This window comes from Corythoichthys intestinalis, chromosome 13, assembly GCF_030265065.1.
Source record: "Corythoichthys intestinalis isolate RoL2023-P3 chromosome 13, ASM3026506v1, whole genome shotgun sequence".
In the NCBI taxonomy this organism is placed as follows: Eukaryota; Metazoa; Chordata; class Actinopteri; order Syngnathiformes; family Syngnathidae; genus Corythoichthys; species Corythoichthys intestinalis.
Genome location: NC_080407.1, coordinates 2,872,747 through 2,897,613, shown reverse-complemented (window position 1 = coordinate 2,897,613; position 24,867 = coordinate 2,872,747). Strand labels below are relative to the sequence as shown.

Genomic DNA, 24,867 nt, shown 5'->3' with positions numbered 1-24,867 from the left:
TCATTAACAATCTGTTGCGACCTTGGCTCTGTTAACTCATTCTACATGGAGCACCTTCATTCAGGCTGCTGAACATCATAAAACATCCATATTCTCCCTTCCGCCCCGCCGTGAAGTGTGCTTATGGGTTGAAACAAACTTTCATGGTTGTTTGGAAGACTCGTTCAACCCTACAAAGTCTGTTGCAATAAATCACACGTGTGATTATTGCATGTTAGGACAGCCCACTAGCTAGCAACTGTTGGCGCACCGGCGCAAATTCGTCTAGTCAAGTCTAATGGACGGAAATGCTGTGGACATTTGCTCTGATTATGAAAAGTGCTTGACCCAATTACTAAAATGCGCATATGTGAGCACCCTGTCTAGTCAACCTCTCTGTGTTTTAGCCACACATGAGAGACCATTTCCGCACTAAAACAAGCCCTAAGTGCTGGACCATAATGCACTCCATCCGGCAGTGAGAGCACCCTGATCCATTACTTGTGAGCAGAAATTCAATGAAGCGAAGACGAAGAAGATACTGGAGCATCCATTAGATCAGAGCCCTACTGTACATGCATATCTAAGAAGCATTTTGGTGCTGATACACTTCCTTATTTTCTCCTCTGGGTTCTTTTTCTGTACAAATGCCCACAGTTGACGTCATGCTATTCTTTAAACCACAAAAGTGTTGCCAGAATCAACAATTCCCCTGCCAAGTGCTGCACTTCATTTCCCCCCAATTGCTTTAAGGCCCTTCAAGGTTCAATCAATAACTAATCACTTTCTGTTCATAAAATACAAGATTAAAAAAAAAAAGGTTACCTGTGGAAAAGGACGGATTTAACCAGGGTCACCACATCTCGGCTTGCATTGTAACCTGCGCACACGATGGCAACGTGGATGGTCTGTGGAAACGGGACAAATGGAGGCAAGACGCTTAGATAAGTAAATACACAACACCATAAAAAAGGGACAACAACAATAAAAGCAACACTTATCTCATTACTTGTTGTCAAATTTACTTGCACGTATCGACACCGCGATGAAATGTGATTGCTGACAGCAGTTTTCCCAAAGTGTTCCCCAGCCAAAGTAGCAATATGTGGGTTAATAATGCAACCCTGTCTTTAGGGAAATAGAGGACTGTGAATGCCATAAGCAAAATTGCTTTGGATTCAATGAAATTATGGACAGAGATAAACCCATTTTTCACTTATGTTCACAGATTTGGACAAATAGCTTTTCGCACAGTGGTGAACATGAAGGATAATAATAATCATGCACGTTTTTTACTGACCATCGCCCCCTCAAAATAGTCGCACAGGGTCAGATCGACATTATACGGGTCGATGGGCCTTGTGCGACTGCGTGTAGCCTCGTGTTTTGTCCATCTGTCAACGTGACAGCAAGCAGTCAGACAAAGAGAGGAGTCACCTTGACTTTTTAATCAGCTGTAGCATGCGGTTCAAGGTTTGACAACTTGTGAAAATGTTTAAATTTATGAACAGCATTGAGTGGAATTTGCATTGAATGTGTCAGTGTCAGAGCCTGCTTTGGATACAACAACTGACAAGCCCCAGACTTCTTATTGAATAAGGAGTGGCAGTGATTTATTACAAAACTGTTGTGTGAAAATAAACCTTTCGTCATCTTTATTATGTACGTTTTGGAGTCCTTTCCTTGCTGGTGCGCGCGACTTCATTTTAAAAATTGCTTCCAAAGCAATACCGTCTATACAGTGGTATGAAAAAGTATCTGAACTTTTTGGAATTTCTCACATTTCTGCATAAAATCACCATCAAATGTGATCGGATCTTTGTCAAAATCACACAGATGTAAAAACAGTGTCTGCTTTAACTAAAACCGCCCAAACATTTCTAGGTTTTCATATTTTAATGAGGGTAGCATAGATATTAGAGATGTCCCGATCGATCGGGTCCGATCACTTCATTTTCAAAGTATTGGAATCGGCAAAAAAAGTATCGGCCATGCCTTTTTTTTAATATATATATATATTTTTAATTGAATTGTTTTCTAATTGTATTTAACGTTACAAACATAATGTTACACTCATCCAGAGTCTTTAGTTTAGCTTAAGGTAGGGTTATCAAATTTATCCCGATAACGGCGGTAATTAATTTTTTTACAAATGTATCACGTTAAAATATTTAACGCAATTAATGCATGCGCTGCACGACCCACCCACGCATTGTCGCGCTCAATCTGTAATGGCGCCGTTTTACCTTTATAGAGAGATAAAAGGCAGTGTAAAATGGGTAGAGTGAATTTTGGCAGCCTTTGGAGCCTTTTTTTAATTGGCTAAAGCCTTACAATCCCTCTCCCTACGATTAGAAAGATCATGGGAAGCAATGTGGGGAAGCAAGGTAGCAAATGATCTTTTTCTTAACACCCTATATTATTTCCCAACGCAGAGAAGATATATCAATTCATACCACTACGCACAGTCATGGTTCCACTTCCCATCATGCATTGGGCATGGCTACAGTATCATTTACTGAAAGCTCAACAAACACACTAGAAGGCAATATTTAGTCACAATATACAAAGTCACAAGTCTTTCTATCCGTGCATTCCTCTCACAGAAAGAATGTTAATAATGTAAATGCCATCTTGAGGATTTATTATCATAATAAACAAATACAGTACTTATGTACTGTATGTTGAATGTATATATTCGTCCTAGTTTTATTCATTTTTTTCTTAATGCATTGCCAAAATGTATATGATCGGGAAACATTATCGGGAATGATTGGAATTGAATCGGGAGCAAAAAAAAGCAATCGGATCGGGAAATATCGGGATCGGCAGATACTCAAACTAAAACGATCGGGATCGGATCGGGAGCAAAAAAACATGATCGGAACAACCCTAATAGAAACAATGACAGAAGGGGGGAAAATAAGTGCGTGAACCCTTTGCCTAAGGAGACTTAAAGAGCAATTAAAACCATTTCTTTTTACCAAACAATTTAAGTCAGGTGTGTGCCCAATCACTGATGAGTGGTTTAAAGCTGCCCTGCCCACTATAACACACACACCTGGTAAGAATTGTCTTGATGAGAAGCATTGTCTGACGTGCATCATGGCTCGGTCAAAAGAGCTGTCTGAAGACCTGCGATCAAGGATTGTTGATTTGTATAAAGCTGGGAAAGGATACAAAACCATCTCTAAAAGTCTGGATGTCCATCAGTCGACAGTCAGAGAAGTTGTCTACAAATGGAGAGAGTTTGGCACCGTTGCTTCTCTCCCAAGGAGTGGCCGTCCACCAAAGATGACGCCAAGAGGTCAGCGCATTGCCTGGCACCACCAGACTATTTTCCCTGTATTTTTCAAACACTGTGAGAAATAGTCTGGGACCCAGCCCATTAACGGCCTCTCGAACAAGTACAAACTCAACCGTCCAATCAATTCGTTTATTTGCTTGACGTGTTCTTAACGGGTAACGTCACTATTGCGCGCCGAAAGTCGTCTCTACAACAACACAGATGGCGAGCGGGAGAGCCGAGAATATGTTCCAATCCGCGGTAAAACCAGTTTTAAAATACCAAAAACACATCGACACAAGTCATTGACAACAGTCAACATGGCTCGCGCTAGCCATGTTGAATAAACGTCTCCATTCTCCGCTCACGCTAATTACTTGTCGCTTGAACAACATCACGTCTTCCTGTCGCTGATTGGTCCACTCTGCTGTCTGTTTGCTGTGGCCTGCTCCACCCTCGGAATTTGATCCGCCGGATGGTCGCCAGACTCAATCGCTGGAACAGCGGTGAGTCTGGTATACCAGGCAAGGCAGCGCAGAATACTCAGAGAGGTAAAAAAAGAACCATAGAGTTTCTGCTAAAGACTTATAGAAATCACTGGCACAGTCCAATATCTCTGCATTCATCAACTATATGTAAAACTATGGCCAAGAATGGTGTTCATGGGAGGACTCCACGGAGGAAGCCACTGCTGTCTAAAAAAAACATTGTTGCTTGTTTAATGTTCGCAAAAAGGCGCTTGGACACTCCACTGAAGTTTTGGCAAAAGATTTTGTGGACTGATAAAATCAAAGTTGAAATGTTTTGGGAGTAACACACAACGTCATGTGTGGAAGAAAAATGGAACAGCTCACCAACATCAACACCTGTCCCCACCGTGAAGCATGATGGAGAGAGTATCATGATTTGGGAATGTTTTGCTACCTCAGGGCCTGGACAACTTGCACTCATTAATGGCCGAATGAACTCAAAAGTTCAAAAGAATTTGGGATGTTTTGCAGGAATACCCGTGGCCGCATGTCAGACAGCAGAAGCTAAAAAGAGGCTGGATGCTGCAACAAGACAACGATCCAAAACACAGAAGTAAATCAACTTCAGAATGGTTTCAGAAGAACAAAATACATGTTCTGGAGCGGCCAAGTCGAAGTCCAGACTTGAAACCATGAAGATGCTGTGACATGGCCTAAAGACAGCAATTCGTGGCAGACATCCCAGGAATCTGACTGAACTACAGCAGTTTTGTAGAGAAGAAAGGGCCAAGATTAGTCCTGATCGATGTGCCAGACTGATCTGAAGCTACAGAAAGCGTCTGGTTGAAATTACTGTTGCCAAAGGGGGGGGGGGGCCACAAAATATTAAATGTGATGGTTTACCCCTTTTTCCCCCCCCTTCTGTCATTGTTTGTAATTTATGCATAAATGTGAGAAATTCCAAAAGGTTCAAATACTTTTTCATTCCACTGTTTAAAATACAATACAACAATATACAACGTATATTATGCTCGTCAGATTTTTTATCTTGTCCTGTGTGATCCCCTTGCCTGAAGTTTAAAAGAGTGTCACTTTGCAATTTTTGGGGGAAAGCTAAAGATTAGTTTTTTTGTCTGTCACCTTCTTTATAGGAATAACACAGTTGACGCGTTTTCCTCCTATTTTGATTCTGAATAGAAGATGTTCTTGCTGCTTTTGTGCTCATAGAAATGAAAGCTACTGCTAAGATGCTGAGCTTTACCCTTTATATGCACTCTTATTCTGCAATGTAAACTTTTGTTGAAGTATTAAAAGAACATACTGTATGTAGGGAAATATTTCTGGTATTTACACGTCAGTCAGTTGTGCATTTTATTGCCCTGCTGTAAAGTATGATACATTTAGTGTCGTGGCAGCAGAACAGTCGCTTGCTTAAACTTATTTTGCAGGCTTTCTCCCTCACTGCCCCGGGAAAGGACTCCAATTTTAGCACAAAATGCCATCTTGACATGTCAAAACTTGGTGTGTGTTTTTTTTGTTGCCGCCCTCAGAGCTTCCACTGTAATCTCCCCTCCAGGGTCAGGGCAGCCTGGCTCACCCTCCAAGTGAGCAAGCACTGCCGGACCGGTGTTGGGAGTCAGACCGCCCTCTTTCGTCTTTCTCTACTTCAAACCTGGAAGGAGCTGTGTCTTCTCAGTATTCCGTTTGCTTTTAAAAGGTACTCCGCGCCCACCAAAAAACAGTGCTTGAGTGACAAGTGGCGGTGTGTGAAAGCAGGCTGCGGTGATAAGACACCATCCAAGGACACTATGCGCGCCCATAAGTGAGAAAGTACAAGGTGTGCGATGCCTTGATAATCTGGGAAGAAAATCAGTTGACAGCAAAAGACACTTCAATCGCATTGCTATTATACAGTGGGGTAAATAAGTATTTAGTCAACCACTAATTGTGCAAGTTCTCCCACTTGAAAATATCAGAGAGGCCTGCAATTGTCAACATGGGTAAACCTCAACCGTGAGAGACAGAATGTGGAACCCCCCCCCCAAGAAAGTCACATCGTTTGATTTTTAAATAATTTATTTGCAAACCATGGTGGAAAATAAGTATATGGTCAATACCAAAAGTTCATCTCAATACTTTGTTTTGTACCCTTTGTTGGCAATAACGGAGGCCAAACGTTTTCTGTAACTCTTCACAAGATTTTCACACACTGTTGCTGTTATTTTGGCCCATTCCTCCATGCAGATCTCCTCTAGAGCAGTGATGTTTTGGGGCTGTCGTTGGGCAACACAGACTTTCAATTCCCTCCTCACCCTGTGGCGTCAAAATGATAACAAGAACGGAGAGCAAAAATCCCAGAACCACACGGGGGGACCTAGTGAATGACTTACAGAGAGCTGGGACCACAGTAACAAAGGCTACTATCAGTAACACAACGCGCCGCCAGGGACTCAAATCCTGCACTGCCTAACGTGTCCCCCTGCTGAAGAAAGTACACGTCCAGGCCCGTCTGCGGTTCGCTAGAGAGCATTTGGATGATCCAGAAGAGGACTGGGAGAATGTGTTATGGTCAGATGGAACCAATATAGAACTTTTTGGTAGAAACACAGGTTCTCGTGTTTGGAGGAAAAAGAATACTGAATTGCACCATACCAAATGTGAAGAATGCGGGTGGAAACATCATGCTTTGGGGCTGTATTTTCTGCAAAAGGACCAGGACGACTGGTCTGTGTAAAGGAAAGAATGAATGGGGCCATGTATCGAGAGATTTTGAGTGAAAATCATTGAAGCATTGAAGATGAGACGTGGCTGGGTCTTTCAGCATGACAATGATCCCAAACACACAGCCAGGGCAACAAAGGAGTGGCTTTGTAAGAAGCATTTCAAGGTCCTGGAGTGGCCTAGCCAGTCTCCAGGTCTCAACCCCATAGAAAATCTGCGGCGGGAGTTGAAAGTCCGTGTTGCCCAACGACAGCCCCAAAACATCACTGCTCTAGAGGAGATCTGAATGAAGGAATGGGCCAAAATACCAGCAACAGTGTGTGAACAGCTTGTGAAGAGTTACAGAAAACATTTGGCCTCCATTATAGCCAACAAAGGGTACATAACAAAGTATTGAGATGAACTTTTGGTATTGACCAAATACTTATTTTCCACCGTGATTTGCAAATAAATTCTTTAAAAATCAAACAATGTCATTTTCTGTCCCCCCCCCCCCCCAACATTCTGTCTCACATGGTTGAGGTTTACCCATGTTGACAATTACAGGCCTCTCTAATATTTTCAAGTGGGAGAACTAGCACAATTAGTGGTTGACTAAATACTTATTTGCCCCACTGTATATGTTAATATCCTGTATACTGTGTGCTTTCATAGGAACATTAGTTTACTAATAACTAGGGCTGTCAAAATGATCGCGTTAACGGGCGGTAATTATTTTTTCTAATTAATCACGTTAAAATATTTGACGCAATTAACGCACATGCCCCGCTCAAACGGATTAAAATGATAGCACAGTGTCGTTTCCACTTGTTACTTGTGTTTTTGGTGTTTTGTCACCCTCTGCTGGCGCTTGGGTGCGACTGATTTTATGGGTTTCAGCACCATGAGCATTGTGTAATTATTGACATCAACAGTGGCGAGCTACTAGTTTATTTTTTGATCGAAAATTTTAAAAATTTTATTAAAACGAAAACATTAAGAGGGGTTTTAATATAAAATTTCTATAACTTGTACTAACATTTATCTTTTAAGAACTACAAGTCTTTCTATCCATGGATCGCTTCAACAGAATGTTAATGTTAATGCCATCTTGTTGATTTATTGTTATAATAAACAAATACAGTACTTATGTACCGTATGTTGAATGCATATATGTCTTGTGTCTTAGGGTTAGGTTACCATTCCAACAATAATTTACAGAAAAATATGGCATATTTTAGAGATGGTTTGAATTGCGCTTCATTACGATTAATTAATTTTTAAGCTGTGATTAACTCGATTAAAAACTTTAATCATTTGACAGCCCTCCTAATAACAATGTGTTCTGCGTTTGAGTAAATGAAGGAGCGCAATATTTCTCATCCAAACATTACACAATGGCCCCATCAAATCCATTCCCAAGATAGTCTATGTATCGCAAAAATGAAAAAGACCTTTGGACGTATTTCTGCCAGTCAGTTCGGCTCCTGAACTCTTTGGAGTTTTTATGGAGCGAGTGCTGAGATACACTATCTTCATTCTGGTCATCCTCCTACTGAGCTAAAATGTGCTGTGCCGCCGCGGGAGCACTATCAGATCACAGCATGGCAATGCCGCACTGCTCACACGATAGCGGCTGACTGATCCATTTCCCCACGTCAGAGATTAGACTAATGAGAGAATCAAAAATCGAAAGCTCATTTTAAAAGTCGACCAGGAGCGAAGAAGGAGCGGGAACGCCTCACCTCGCACTTATCCACGGCCGGCTGCTGGACACAGTCTGAGCTGTTGGCCACTGCAGCAGCTTTCTGGCCCTCGTTATCACCGGTGCCCTCCTCTGAATGGGCTCTACTCTGGTTGCCATGGTGACCGCCGTACGGAAGGCGTGACGATGGGCTTCTGGGCGGCCGGCTGAGCTCGCGGCGCAGCGCCCGGTTCTCCTCCTCCACCGCCCGCACCCGCGACTCCAACGCTTGACGCTCGCCCGCTCCTCCGCCCGGCGTGGACGACTGGGTTTCCAAGGGTGACAGGGGAAGCGGCTTCACTGTGGAGTTGAGACAAGCAAGAACAACTTCTATTTAGTGCTGCAACGACGAATCGATTAACTCGAGTATTCGAGTAGAAAAAAAGATTCGAATCAAATTTTGCTGCTTCGATAAAGTCCAGTGCGGCTTATTTGTTGATTTATTTGGGTTAATAGGTAACACTTTATTTGACAGCGACATCATAAGACTGTCATAAGAACATCATAATTATGACATGACACTGTCATGGGCATTACTGAATGCTTATGACAGGTATCAATATGTGTCATGTGGCATATTATTTCACTAACTCCATTTATGTCCAGCTCAGATCTTTTACGGCCATTCAAAAGTGAGATAATTTGCTGGATGACAGTAACCGACCTCTATTATAAGCATTCATTAATGCTTATGACATTGTCATGTCATAATTATGACTGTCATACGACAGTATTATGGCACCACTATCCAAGAAAATGTTACCAAATACAATAGCTAGCAATTAATCATACAACAGGACCAGTAACTGAATAAATAATTAGCACAGAACATGAACTTTGATTGTTATTTACATCTGTTGCGCAGCAATGCATGCTAGGAGACATGTTGGACAACAACAGTGTTGACAGCAGATGGCATAAAAGGTTTACTGTCTCCCCCAAGGGAGCAGTGATGGCCAAATGAAGCTTTTAGAAACAATAAGGCTTCGCACCCAATTGGTTCAAAGCTTAACGGTGGTTCATTTGGTCTCATGACAGTCTTATGATGCCATTGTCAAATGAAGTGTTACCAGTTAATATCTTTTGGTGTAAATATCCCATAATACAATGAGGACAACTGCGGCTTATAGTCCAGTGCAGCTTATCTATGAACAAATACCGTTTTCATGTCAAATTTGGTGAGTGGCGAATTATAGTCAGGTGCGCCTTATAGTCCAGAAATTACGGTAGTTTTATTGATTTGGGTGGACTCTCCTCCACACACAGCTTGGGTTCTGATACCAGTCTTCTCGAGAGGGGTTAGACCCTCTTCCACTCTGGAGTTGCCCACGGTGAGAGGCGCCGAGCAGGTGTGGGCATACTTATTGCCCCCAGGCTAGGTGCCTGTACGCTGGGGTTTACCCCAGTAGACGAGAGGGTAGCCTCCCTCCGCCTACGGGTGGGGGGACGGTTCCTGACTGTTGTTTGTGCTTATGCACCAAACAGCAGTTCAGAGTACCCACCCTTTTTGGAGTCCTTGGAGGGTGTGCTGGAGAGTGCCCCCTCTGGGGACTCCCTCGTTCTGCTGGGGGACTTCAACGCTCATGTGGGCAATGACAGTGAGACCTGGAGGGGCGTGATTGGGAGGAACGGCCCCCCCGATCAGAAGTCCGATGTTATTGGACTTCTGTGCTCGTCACGGATTGTCCATAACGAACACCATGTTCAAACATAAGGGTGTCCATATGCGCGCTTGGCACCAGGACACCCTAGGCCGCAGTTCGATGATCGACTTTGTGATCGTGTCATCGGACTTGCGGCCGCATGTTTTGGACACTCGGGTGAAGAGAGGGGCGGAGCTGTCAACTGATCACCACCTGGTGGTGTGTTGGCTCCGATGGTGGGGGAAGATGCTGGTCAGACCTGGCAGGCCCAAACGTATTGTAAGGGTCTGCTGGGAACGTCTGGCAGAATCCCCTGTCAGAAAGAGCTTTAACACCAACCTCCAGCAGAACTTCTTCCTTGTCCCGGGTGAGGTGGGGGACATTGAGTCCGAGTGGACCATGTTCCACACCTCCATTGTTGAGGCGGCCGATCGGAGCTGTGGCCGTAAGGTGGTTGGTGCCTGTCGTGGCGGCAATCCCCGAACCCGCTGGTGGACACCAGCGGTAAGGGATGCCGTCAAGCTGAAGAAGGAGGCCTATCGGGCCTTTTTGGCCTGTGGGACTCCGGAGGCAGCTGACAGGTACCGGCTGGCCAAGCGGACTGCAGCTTCGGCGGTCGCCGAGGCAAAAACTCGGACATGGGAGGAGTTCGGCGAGGCCATGGAAAACGACTTCCGGACGGCTTCGAGGAAATTCTGGTCCACCATCCGGCGTCTGAGGAGAGGAAAGCAGTGCACCATTAACACTGTGTATAGTGAAGATGGTGTACTGCTGACCTCGACTCGGGACGTCGTGAGTCGGTGGGGAGAATACTTCGAAGCCCTCCTCAATTCCACCGTATACATTCAACATACTGTACATAAGTACTGTATTGCCGATCGATCGGGTCCGATCACGTCATTTTCAAAGTATTGGAATCGGCAAAAAAATATTGGACATGCATTTTTTAATATATATATATTTTTTAATTAAATCGTTCTCTAATTGTATTTAACGTTACAGACATAATATGTTACACTTATCCAGAGTCTTTAGTTTAGGCTTGGGGTAGGGTTATCAAATTTATCCCGATAATGGCGGTAATTAATTAAAAAAAAACTATCACGTTAAAATATTTAACGCAATTAATGAATGCGCTGCACGACCCACTCACGCATTGTCGTGCTCAATCTGTAATGGCGCCGATTAACCTATACAGAGAGCTAAAAGGCAGCTTAAAATGAGTAGAGTGAATTTTGGCAGCCTTTGGAGCCAATCCCTCTCCCTACGATTAGAAATATCGAGGGAAGCAATGTGGGCAAGCAAGGTAGTAATTGATCTTTTTCTTAACACCCTATTTTAATTCTCAACGCAGAGAAGATATATCAATTGGTAGCACTAAGCACAGTCATTGTTGCACTTCCCATCATGCATTTGGGCATGGCTACAGTATCATTTACTGAAAGCTCAACAAATACACTAGATGGCAATATTTAGTCACAATATACAAAGTCACATTTATCCTTTAAGAATTACAAGTCTTTCTATCCGTGGATCCCTCTCACAGAAAGAATGGTAATAATGTAAATGCCATCTTGAGGATTTATTGTCATAACAATTACAGTACTTATGTACTGTATGTTGAATGTATATATTCGTCCGATTTTTATTCATTTTTTTCTTAATGCATTGCCAAAATGTATATGATCGGGAAAAATTATCGGGAATGACTGGAATTGAATCGTGAGCAAAAAAAAGCAATCGGATCGGGAAATATCGGGATTGGCAAATACTCAAACTAAAACGATCGGGATCGGATTGGGAGCAAAAAAACATGATCGGAACAACCCTAGTGAAAACTTTGATAAAATGTAAAAAAAAAAAAAAAGGATGCGTAAATGTGCGTAGCGCCCCCTAGGAACAAAGCCAACATTTCATTTCTTTTTTTTTTTTTTTTTAATGTGAAAGAGGTGGTAACAACGCAAAGGTTAAAACTTAGAACACCTCAGTACTATATGAATGGGATACCAAACGCGGTGCCCAGACAGCCGTTAGTACTACATCCAGTTTTCTTTGGGTGGGCAGAACGTGTCTGTGGGTGGGCACTGCCCACCCCTGCCCCCCCTCGGGTAACGCCCCTGTTGTTTGCTATATGATTTTTGTCCAAAACAACATCAAATGCCGTTTTTTTTTTTTTCATCAAGGTACAGGTACTTGGGTTGCCGGCTGGATGGCTTCCAACACTGTCCGTGAAGTGGGCCGGTTTTTCAATGACTCCCGGCCCACTCTAAGTCCGCCCCTGCATATAATAAATATATGAGTATCTCGGCGATATATGTCCAATTTCAGGTTATGTTGTGACTAAAAATAAAAGACTAGAACAAAAAGAGTAGCAAATGGAAGTGTTTTGATTGTATAACATAGTGCCCAGGTAATAAATCAATGAAATCACATCCTGACAGTACAGCTACGGCATTACTCGCATGCGAAATGCCAAGTGACAGATGGAAATCAATGTTCTTTGTGCGTTTCATGTTACTCAAGTCTATCTCCCGATAGACATATAGGTTAATCCCAGCGTGCGCGAAACTGACAGGGTGACGTGATTTTTCCATTACTTCAGAAACAACATTGATCCAAGTATAGATGCGACAAAGGAATGCAAGAGATGCAGATAATTTCCTTTCAACTTTTCCGCTCGTGTTTGGTACGACCACCCATTGTGTACCTAAACCTCATCAGCAGCAATTCCTCACCTCCCTCTTTGAAATGTTAAAATGGAAGAGAGCGGCTGCGAATAGTCAAAGCGGAGCTTTTTGAGGGATGAACTTCTCGCAACAGTATCTATATCTTTGAAAGTCAAGCCCCCTGAGGGGTGTGACAGGCTGAGGTTGAGGTTCATTAAAAAAAAATGAAAAAAATACAACGGGTCTCTCCATCCTGGTGTCTCACTTGGGGAAAAAAAGGAGAGCTTCACATATTACACAACGGCAAGGAAGTTGGAGCTCGCGCTATTGATCCGTGCTGGGAAATTTATGGCATGACTTCATCTGTCATTTCAGTGAGCAACCAGCTGCTGTCGTCGGGGGTCCCCATTTGTATCAGGCTGTTAAATAAATGATGGTGGTCCTGAACACACCACGAGGGAATATGCTAATAAACTCCATTTGAAAGTTGACATTTTTCTCCATGTATACACTTTAAATGAATTGGCCGAATGAAAATTCCTCGCCGGTTGCTTGTTTGTTGCTGATAATGGAATTTTTTTCTTGCCTTCTGCAATGATTTATAGTCTCCCGTGGCTGCAAAATATAAAGGCGGCCTAATCCTACAGAAGGAGTAATGACCATCCATCTGTGGTAACTCGAGTTTGCCATTGACGGCGATAGACGTCACTTTCGTTTGAATTTAGAAGTGCATTTAACTGATTACCGTAATTTTCGGACTACAAGCCGCGACTTTTTTCCTTCATTTTGAATCCTGCGGCTTATTTGTTGATTTATTTGGGTTCATAGGTCAGACTTTATCTGACAGCGGTGTTTTACGAAATTTCAAGGTTCGCAGTGAGTCAGCAACAGGCACACTTTTGCGAAATATACAATGTTTATTTATTGATTAGAAATTGCAAATAAATGAAGTTTATTGATTACAATCCCACAAAAGCAAGCAAAAACAAGCATAACACAGAACAACCACAGCGCTAGATCCAGATTGGCACTTGTCACATCTAAAATCCCCACTGTTGAAATACGCCCCCCGGCCAAGGCGCACGGGAACAGCGACGGCCGAACAAAGTGCCGCTCTGCCGATGCTGCCTCCGCGCGCGCCACCGACCGGGAAGGCTGAACTTCGCGCGTTCTCTTCTTATTTGTAACCCGTTGTCCTGACTCCATGTTTCAAAAGTTTGAGGAACACTCACCGAAAACAGGTTGACAATTTATTCGTCGACAGTGGTCAAAAACAAGGCAAAAACAGACGACGGAGGGACAATTCTGGATCCAAAACAAGGCTACATGTTTCCGAGCAGCAAACATCTGTGTTATCTCAGTGCCCAGTCTTTTTAAAGTCCGTGCTGAAGCGGGCCGTGCTGAAGGTGTGTCCGAAGGTGTGTCTGGGCGTTGCTTTTGGGTCTTCCCCTCTGTGGCTGGTTTTGGGCGGCTCAGGTTCGTGCGTGGATGGGACGCCCGCTATCAACTTTGTTGTCCGGGCTGGCTTGTACTTGTTTTAGGACAAAGCGCTTTGTCCTTGGAGTTTGCTGGGAGAGCTGATTGCAAGAGTTGGTGCGTCAATCTTGTTCGTGACGCACGCGTTGGGCTTCTGTGATAAGACGGCATTGTGTATCTCTTCTATTTCTTCTCATTAAACTATGGTGTGCTATTTATTTTATATTAGTAGTGCAGTCCTACCGTAAATATGAAAATGATACTATTTCCTGATAAATTATATTACGTGTGTTAGAGTAATGCAAACAGACGGTGGCTACGAGAACCTGTACCATTCTTTCTCATCTCCCCCTCATTAGCCCGGATAAGGTGATTCCCCTTACTGTGTCAAAGGGCATGTAGTGGAGTCTGCTTAAACAATAGTTAAATGAATGTGTTAGACTAATGCAATAATTATATGGTGTGTGCGATGACGGTATCTTTTCCCTTCACCACGCTACAGTTAAAACACACAAGCACAAGAAACAATAATGCTAGATATAGGTTGCAAATCCTAAAATCCCCGCTTTACCGTTAAGCACAACAAGATGTTCCTTTAGTCAAGAAAGAAGTTCTACCTGTTAACAAATGGACGGAGAGCCAACACTCCAGGTCAGAGTATCCAAGGAACACGGCCGAGCGATTCGTACGGTAATCCACGACTGACTCATCATACAAGACAGTACAATTTCAAACACAAATCAAAGTCACCATACATTCTACTAGTGGCTCACACCAGACCAAAAATAAAAACATACAAACAATTTGAGCTCAATAACAAACTAACTGTCAACACAGATCCCTGGTTTGCTTACTCTTTTTTCACTGACCGCACCTCCTCCATTTCCCTCAGTGATGTTCCGAAAGATGTAATCCCCTTTTTCTTACACCGCTCTCTCAGTTCGGGGGTGGGACGACCGTCTATCTCACTAGACGGTGGTCCCGCCTTTAGAAGAGCATTCCACAAGTCCCTCCTAGACAGCCCTCCGGCCGCTGGAGAGGCTCGATTGTTCCAACCGGCAGGAGGAGGAGGCCTGGTCGACGGGCGAGGAGTCTCCTCCTGGATGGTCTCCCCGTCCCCTAAATTTCCTAATTCAGATTCCTGCAATCTCTTAGACATCGCTATTCTGTTACTGACTCACTGCGAACCTTGAAATTTCGTAAAACAAGCGGCGTCATAAGACCGTTATACTGTACTGGCCCGAATATAAGACATTTTTTTTGCATTGAAATGACACTGAAAAAGAGGGGGTCGTCTTATATTCTCGGTCTGGACATTATACCCATTCACGACGCTAGATATCATTGAAGCGATGTTCTGTAATGAAACGATCTCAGCTACTCTTTTTAGTTTAACCAGTTTTCATTATTTAATTGCAATTGTTTTCCTTATTCAGATTTATTTCAAGACTACAGTTACAGTGAGACTTCACTTTGATGGTTAATGCATTTATTGCAATTTTGTTGTTTTATCACAATAGATTGGTTTATTTACATTTCAAAAACCAGAAGCCATTCATTTATGAATGTGGTTGCACTTTAGTTTACATATTTAAATGTTCAGATATTAAGATTTGAATGAGGCAAAACAACATGCTTTTTCTCTCAAATATATTGTTATAATCATTGGTTTCGGATGTAGTGTAATTGTTTTCTGTATAAAAATTAATTTGGTGTTCAAAAAGTCTTTTTTCAAACTTGAGTCTTGAAAAAGAGGGGGTCGTCTTATAATCAGGGCCGTCTTACCGGTATATTTGGGCCAATACGGTAATTATGACATGACACTATCATGGCATTTCTGAATGCTTATGGCTCGGGCTGCAGCTATTGAATATTTTAGTAATCGAGTAATCGACTGAAAATTCTATAGATTAATCGAGTAATCGGATAAAACATTTTTTATTTATTTATTTTTTAGGTAAAGAGCAATTATAAATATACATGAGAAAAAAAGACATTCAATCCAATATTGAACCATTTTCAGTCAATCAATGTCTCTATTTTCGAAGTCCATTGTTGAAAACAGCCAACAATTGCATCTCAGATGTGACTAGAAAAAAAAAAATTAACTGCTTTCACTCAAAAAACTTCTAGATCTTATTAAAAAAACATATTTTTTACCTAAAAATGTAATTTCGCTTGATAACACACATCACTTGAAAGCTATGTGTTTTCCCCACGTGTTTCAATTTAATTTCCATTTGTGTCAAGCCATTTTTAAGTTTTAGTTAAGTTTTAAGTTAGTCTAAACTGTAAGTACTGGTAGGATTTTGAGTTTTTGCAGTGTTCAAAATAAATATATGATACCTACTGTATTGGAGCACATTTATTCAGCAATGACTACTGAGCTAAAACTGACAGCTTTATTATGTTTTAATTTTACACCCTCATCACTCTACAGCGCTGTGTTTTTACAGATTAAATAAGACACGTGAGCCATGCATCGACAGTGGTCATAATCAATAGAAACCTAGCCCTCCGAAGGGCTAACGTTACGTTATATTTATTAGCGATGAGAAGTCTACTGCTTAAAGATGGCGGCTGTTTACTAACGCTGCCCAGACGCGGCCGAGTCTGTCATTTCGGTAAATTTTTTTGACTACTTCTACCTATATGCACGTGACGTCAGCGCGTTGTCCCGCATTAAAAGTAGTCCGGGCAAAACGTGATGCTTACAGCTGGCAAAATTAAACGATTCCTCGAGGTGAATAAAATGACTCGGATCAGTTTTTAAACTCGAGTTACTCGAGTTTCTCGAGTATTCGTTTCAGCTCTACTTATGACAGATGTCATTAAGTATCATCCGGCAAATAATGTCACCAATTCCATTGATGTCAAGCTTTGATCTTTTACAGCCATTCAAAAGTTAGATAATTTGCCAAACAACACTAAATGACATCTGTTATAAGTATTCATTAATGCTCATGACTATGTCATGTCATAATTATGATTGTTTAATGACAGTCTTATGGCGCCACTGTCAAATAAAGTGTTACCAAATACCATAACTAGCAATTAATGAAACTGGAACAGTAAGTGAAGAAATAATTAGCACAGAACATGAATTTTGACTGCTACTTACATCTGTAGCGCTGCAATGCATGTTAGGAGGCATGTTGGACAACAACAGTGTAAACAGCAGGTGGCAGCAAAGGTCGACTGTCTCCCCCAAGAGAGCAGTGATAGCCAAATTAAGCTTCTTGAAGCAATGAAGCTTTGTAGCCAATTGCTTCAAAGCTTCATGGGAGTTCATTTGGACTTAAGAGAGTTACATGATACCACTGTCAAATCAAGTGTTACCGGTAATATAAATTTTGGTGTAAATATCCCATAATTCAGTGAGGACAACTGCGGCTTAGCTATGAACAAATGCCGTTTTCGTGCCAAATTTAGTGGGTGGCGGCTTATAGTCAGGTGCGCCTTATAGCGCGAAAATTACGGTAAATGCCAAATAGTTAATGACTTTAAATGCTGTTTTGTGGTTTTGTGCTTTGTGGCAGTATTGCACTGCCCCCCTTTTAAATGCAGATTCACGCTAGTGCTCAAATTTCAAACCCATTTCCAGAGGCAAAAAAAAAAAAAACATGTAAGTGACTGCTGGTGATTACGTTCTCTTTTCATCGGGAAACATTATATTTCATGAATTAATTCTAATTTCAAAAGCTAATATTGTTGCAACGGGGTTTTCAATAATGGTTATTTAATTATGTCTCCCAATCTATTCGGTGTTTAACAAGCATTCAGTTGATCCAATATGCATACCCTGTATGCGCCGCCATATCTAAAAAGAAACAGGGATTTAATTAATGTTATCATTTCTATCTGTATTGACTTGGAATTAAATGTCATAGCACCCACAGTGAAAGGGTTCATTGTTGTCATAAAAATGGAAGGACGAATTTTTGGGGATGGTCCGTCTTGCCGTTCGGTGCAAAAATTAAAAGAGAAGAAAAATAAGTGAGATATTCTTTCACACGTTGCTTTGAAAAAGGAATGAATGCGCTGGCCCTCTTGTGAACTTATTCAAAAGCATAATTCTATTCTCACGTCGCCCCTCCAATTTAGCCTTCACATATTCCTGATAAAAGAAGGTGTTGCTGCTATGGGAGGAGATATTATTGTACAAAATTGGATGAAACCACGTTTTTGATACAATTTTAGATTACTGATGGCTAAGTAATTTATTTTAACCACATTTGTGATTTTTTAAAAAAAATCCTCAATTATTCGAGAAAAATGTGCATGAGTTTTAGGACTACTTTGTCAGGCGCATGCAGAAAATCTAGATGATAGGGTGACATTACATTGAGAATGATTATGCAGCGAATTAACGTTTACATTTGATAAATGGCCAACTCCTCTTGGCTCAATCAATAGATGATCATTACTGAAGATCGACAACCATTTGTAGACATCAATTGAGTTATATGCGCATAATCCAGCAAACCAAAGGCAAAAAAAAAAATTAGAATATACTAGGAGTGTGACAAAATATCAAAATGGGATATATCGTGATACTTTGTATCCCAAAAGGTTATCGATATGCTCCTGCCAAGAATTGAGATATCGTTTTAAGAAGGTGTCAATGTTTAAAAAAAAAAAAAAAAAAAAAGGGACCAACAAGTTGCTACCAAAATCTTCCACCATAATAGTGTCAGGTAACTAAGGCTGCCATTGACAGTGCTCGACGCCCAATCCATTCAGACTGGGAACGTTCGTTCATTTGAAATAGGGCTGCAGCTATCGATTATTTTAGTAGTCGATTAATCGATGAACTATTTCGTTCGAATATTCGAGTAATCAGATAAGGAACACAACAAATTTTACCTGAGCTGAGCCTCACACGGTGTATGTGTATATATATATATATTTATATATACATACAGTGGGGCAAATAAGTATTTAGTCAACCACTGTGCAAGTTCTCCCATTTGAAAAGATTAGAGAGGCCTGTACTTGGCAACATAGGTAAACCTCAACCATGAGAGACAATGTGGAAAAAACAAAAACAGAAAATCATATTGTTTGATTTTTAAAGAATTTATTTGCAAATCATGGTGGAAAATAATTATTTGGTCAATACCAAAAGTTCATTTCAGTTTGTTATGTACCCTTTGTTGGCAATAACGGAGGCCAAACGTTTTCTGTAACTCTTCACAAGCTTTTCACACACTGTTGCTGGCATTTTGGCCCATTCCTCAATGCAGATCTCCTCTAGAGCAGTGATGTTATGGGGCTGTCGTTGGGCAACACGGACTTTATACTCCCTCCGCACATTTTCTATGGGGTTGAGACCTGGAGACTGGCTTGGCCACTCCAGGACCTTGAAATGTTTCTTACGAAGCCACTCCTTTGTTGCCCTGGCTGTGTGTTTGGGATCACTGTCATGCTGAAAGACCCAGCCACGTCTTATCTTCAATGCCCTTGCTGATGGAAGGAGATTTTCACTCAAAATTTCTCGATACATGGCCCAGTTCATTCTTTCCTTTACACAGACCAGTCGTCCTGGTCCCTTTGCTGAAAAACAGCCACAAAGCATGATGTTTCCACCCCCATGCTTCACAGTGGGTATGGTGTTCTTCTGATGCAATTCAGTATTCTTTCTCCTCCAAACACGAGAACCTGTTTTTCTACCAAAAAGTTGTATTTTGGTTTCATCTGACCATAACACATTCTCCCAGTCCTCTTCTGGATCATCCAAATGCTCTCTAGCGAACCTTCAGCAGGGGGACACATCTGGCAGTGCAGGATTTGAGTCCCTGGTGGCGCATTGTGTTACTGATAGTAGCCTTTGTTACTGTGGTCCCAGCTCTCTGTAGGTCATTCACTAAGTCCCTCCGTGTGGTTCTGGGATTTTTGCTCACTGTTCTTTTGATCATTTTGACGCCACGGGGTGAGATCTTGCATGAAGCCCCAGATCGAGGGAGATTATCAGTGGTCTTGTATGTTTTCCATTTTCTAATAATTGCTCCCACAGTTGATTTCTTTACACCTAGCGTTTTACCTATTGCAGATTCAGTCTTCCCAGCCTGGTGCAGGTCTACAATTTTGTCTCTGGTGTTCTTCGACAGCTCTTTGGTCTTGGCCATAGTGGAGTTTGGAGTGTGACTGACTCAGGTTGTGGACAGGTGTCTTTTATACCGATAATGAGTTAAAACAGGTGCCATTAATACAGGTAACGAGTGGAGCCTAGTTAGACCTCTTTGACAGCCAGGAATCTTGCTTGTTTGTAGGTGACCAAATACTTATTTTCCACTCTAATTTGGAAATAAATTCTTTAAAAATCAAACAATGTGATTTTCTTTTTTTTTTCCCCCCCCACATTCTGTCTCTCATGGTTGAGGTTTACCCATGTTGACAATTACAGGCCTCTCTAATCTTTTCAAGTAGGAGAACTTGCACAATTGGTGGTTGACTAAATACTTATTTGCCCCACTGTATATTTAAAAAAAGAGGATCTATGTACAACAAAAGAACAATTGGCTAACTTAGATAAAGAAAAGTCAGCTAGGTTAAATGCTATAAAATGCTAACACTTTTTTACAGTGCTCTTAACAAATGGCTCAGACCCATATTTCCACAAAAAATGGCTCAATATACCTTTAAACTAAATTACGAATGCATTAAAAAAAATCATTAGCTCAAACAGGGAGCAGATGGATTCAGCCATGTGGAATGAGGTAGACTAGTGCGCCATGTATCCATCCAAATCAATAAAAATAAATGCAAACACTTTCAAAATAAACCATTACAACGCCACTTTAATTAAACGAATACTCGAGTTAATCGATTAATTGTTGCAGCACTAATTCGAAACCAGAGCATTCGCAGTCATTCTGTCCGATTTTCTGGGCATTTACAGGTCACTTGCTGTTCATTTACAGGTCATTTCCTGTTGAGTTTGAGTCACTGCCTAATCATTTGGGTGATTCCCAAGTCATTTCCTGTTCTGTAACACAAAATAAACAGGAAGTGACCCATAAAGTACACCAAAATCAACAGGAAGTAACTGAAAATCAACAGGTAAATGACCTTAAATGGCCCAAAATTACCTCATTACCTGGCATTGGTTGCCACTGACGGCCATAGACGTTCAATCCGTTTGAACTGGGAGGGTGGCAGCGAATGAACGAATGTACCCAGCAGGGGGCGCCAAGCCAAATATGAAATATTTCAATGCAGTCGTGTTCATGCTGGGATACTTCACATACATGCCAGATATGAAAAAGACTGAACGTTGTATCAAGGAGTTATTAGTCATTTACTGAGTTTGTAATTTTTCCAAAAAAAAGAAGGCCAACTTTGGCATCCTGCACAGGTCAGACCCATGAATGAAAATGCACCATTTTGAAAACTTAAGATTTCATATGTCTCCTGAACAGTCTCACCAATTTTGAGGACGATCCAACTAACTCCCTCGGCGACAAGGTCTCAAACACCATCAAGCATCGACTCTGTAAATCGATACAAATTCCACATTCGATCCAAAATACCCGATTTCCTGAAGGGTTTGGAATATGAATGCAAGAGACTTTTTGGAGCAATTTTGCATAAGGTATCGACTCCCCAAATTTCATCGCTCTATGTTGAAAAAACCTAATTGGAGAGGCCTTTTTGATCATTTCAAGGGGGCGCCACTGAGCCATTTTGTTATAAAAAATTTTCGTAACGTCGCATGATTATCGAAATTTACACAAAGCCACTGACGGCCATAGACGTTCAATCCGTTTGAAGTGGGAGGGATGGCAGCGAATGAACATTCGTTCATTCGCTGCCACCCTCCCACTTCAAACGGATTGGACGTCTACTAGTGATAAACTCATTCCAATTCGCAGCAGAAGCTTGTTTTTCTGTTTATTAGTTGTTTGTAGAATGTTTTCCTGACCAATGTATCGACAATCGTTGTATCGCCATATCGTCAGATCATCGTTATCGTGAGCTTTGAACCGCAAACCGGATCGTAACGTGAGGTAACAAGAGATTCCCATTCCTAGAATATACACACTACAGGTAAAAAAAATGTCTTCAAGTATCTTGAGGAGTTCAGGCAAGGTAATTCTTCATGACTACCACTCTGATTAATTAGCATACTTTCCCTTGATACTCAAAGCAGAAATCTTGCAGTAAAGCAAGAGAGCCACATATCATCGCAAAGATGACGCAGAGCTAAATCAAGTTTCAGGGACCTGAAACTGTCATGTTCTGTACGAGTCAAATTATGGTGCTGGGGAGTGCGCTACACCTTCCAACATGGTGATTCAATTATGGGAGAACTAGGACATGGGGAGATATGATTGTATTTGGAAGAGACTGAAATAGAAAGAGGTGAACTTCAAGCTATGAGAAGCCGATATTGCCATAACCGCATGTGTAGTGGGAAGTAATGCAATGGCTTCTTCAAATTAAGTCTCTACCTAAGGGTGAAAATGGACCCACACCAGGAAATCTCCCAAAGTCTTGACTGCCCCATTTAACAAGGATCGACATAGATTTGGGAGGTGCTTAGGCCGCTTCCTAAGACGGTTTCAGCCCTTGAATTGGGACGCAGCCAATGTTGGCTTGGGGACTCATTTTCCATTCCACTCAGGGTCCTGTGGGAAGCAGGCTAAGCATGGAATTCTAGACCTAACCGTCCCCAGATACTCACAGCAGTTCCTCCAGAGGGACGCCAAGCGAGATCTAATCCCTCTGGCGGATTCTCGAAAAGTCCTACAGGTTGGTCGTGCCCGGAACACCTAACCCAAGAGGTTTCCATAATACATGCAGCAGTAGACAACAGATCCCAAACCACAATACTCATCCTAGAAAATATTCAGAGCAATAAATCAAATAATAGACATTTGTGGACCAAGGTTACGAAATATAAGGCATATTTTCTCTATATCTTATCATTTAAATGAGCCTAGTAAGTACAAGTATCAAGCTATCCATAATGGTGTATACAGTAGGGGTGCACGATATCCATTTTTGAAACCGATACCGATATCGATAACTTCCTGCTCCTCAAGGCCGATACCGATACGATAATATATATATAATTTTTTAAATGTATATCAATCAGTCAATATCATTGACGAAGCCTCCCCTGAACAAGTCAAAGACAGCAGACAAAACATTTGGTGCAACAGGAGAGGAGACTTTTGTCGTCTTGGTCTATGAAACAACTTTCTTAACCTGGCAATTACAGAACAGCAAGCCTATCAGTAACATAAAGGCCTCTCAATAATTTTTAAACATAACTCTGTAAAATACAAACATTTGCTAATTGCCTAGTAAGGTTTATAACTCAGTGATGGAAGAATACAGCCTCTAGAACAGTAACAAACTTTTGCATACTGGCAAAACAGGAGTGGAAACAAATGCACATCCAAATCCCAATCCGACACCAAAAATATTAATAGGCCCGATAACATATATTGTTATTGGATTTATTGGGATGACGTCATAATTCCTATTATGGGACCGATAATTATCGGACCGATAATTATCGTGCACCTCAAGTATACAGACAACAAAGCCTCGCTTCTACTTCTAAGGAATTGAAGAGCACATTATCTACATTATCACGATTGTTTTCTTTTGAAAAATTGGCCTGTTGAAAATCATTTCTATGGAGCCCCTAAAGGGACCTTGACATAAATAAAATATATTCAAACAATCTGGTGTGCGCCAGAAAGTTCCATTTTGTAGGCCAATTACAAGGGTGCATTGGACACCAGCAGTTGTGGCTTGCTAAAAATGATAATACAGGATTTACCGTAGTTTTTGCACTATAAGGCACACTCGACTATAAGCCGCCACCCACCGAGTTTGACACGAAAATGACATTTGTTCATAGATAAGCCGCACTGGACTATAAACCGCAGCTGTCCTTACTGTATTATGGGATATTTAAACTAGGGCTGTCAAATTTATCGTGTTAACGGGCGGTAATTAATTTTTTAAATTACTAACGTTAAAATATTTGACGCAATTAACGCATGCACGGAATGACCCGTTCATGCGTTGCCTCAAACAGTTTACAATGACGCCGTTTTAGCACAGTGGGAGTGAAAAGGCAGAGAAATGCGAGTGGACACAAGCGTTCACTTACGATCAGATCTTTTTCTTTACACGCTTAATTGAATACAATGGAGAACATACTGTATACCATTTGCAGCAACCACTGACAGTCATGGTTGCCTAACTTCCCATCATGCATTTGGGCAGAGCAGGAAACGATCTTTTTCTTAACACGCTTAATTGAAAACAACGCAGACCATATTGGATACCATTTGCAGCCACTACTGTCAGTCATGGTTGCACAACTTCCGAGCATGCGTTTGGGTGGAACAGTTAAGTCGCTACAGTATCATTGAGTGAAAGCACAACAAAAATAATATTCATATCTCTCAAAAAAATAATGTTCACAAAAAGAAAAGCGCTCAATGCAAAGAGAACTGGCATTCCCAATCAAAATGGCGATGCAAAATACACATCAAACTTACTAAGACTTTGACTTGGCTAGATTTCCAATTAATTTAAAACTCACCTTGTGGTGTATTTTCAATCACTACTTTACTCATCTTTCCATTCCAACAATAATTTACAGAAAAATATGGCATATTTTAGAGATGGTTTGAATTGCGATTAATTACAATTAATTTATTTTTAAGCTGTGATTAACTCGATTAAAAACTTTAATCATTTGACAGCCTTAATTCAAACCAAAATATATTAACCGGTAACACTTTATTTGACAGCGGCATCAAACGACTGTCATAAAACCAAATTAACCACCATGAAGCTTTGAAGCAATTGGCTGCAAAGCTTCATTGCTTCAAGAAGCTTCATTTGGCCATCACTGCTCCCATGCGGGAGACAG

General features: G+C 41.4%; 1 protein-coding gene across 3 annotated transcripts in view; it reads right to left on the bottom strand.

Moving 5' to 3' along the window:
* large1 (LARGE xylosyl- and glucuronyltransferase 1) overlaps positions 1-24,867 on the bottom strand; it is a 164,832-nt gene that overhangs the window by 59,393 nt on the left and 80,572 nt on the right. For all 3 annotated transcript variants that reach the window (XM_057856147.1, XM_057856145.1, XM_057856146.1), the window contains exons 3-4: positions 8,181-8,479; positions 805-887 (exon numbers count right to left, since the gene is read on the bottom strand). In XM_057856147.1, the coding sequence (XP_057712130.1) occupies positions 805-887; positions 8,181-8,479 (382 nt within the window). The remainder of the gene's footprint in view (positions 1-804; positions 888-8,180; positions 8,480-24,867) is intronic.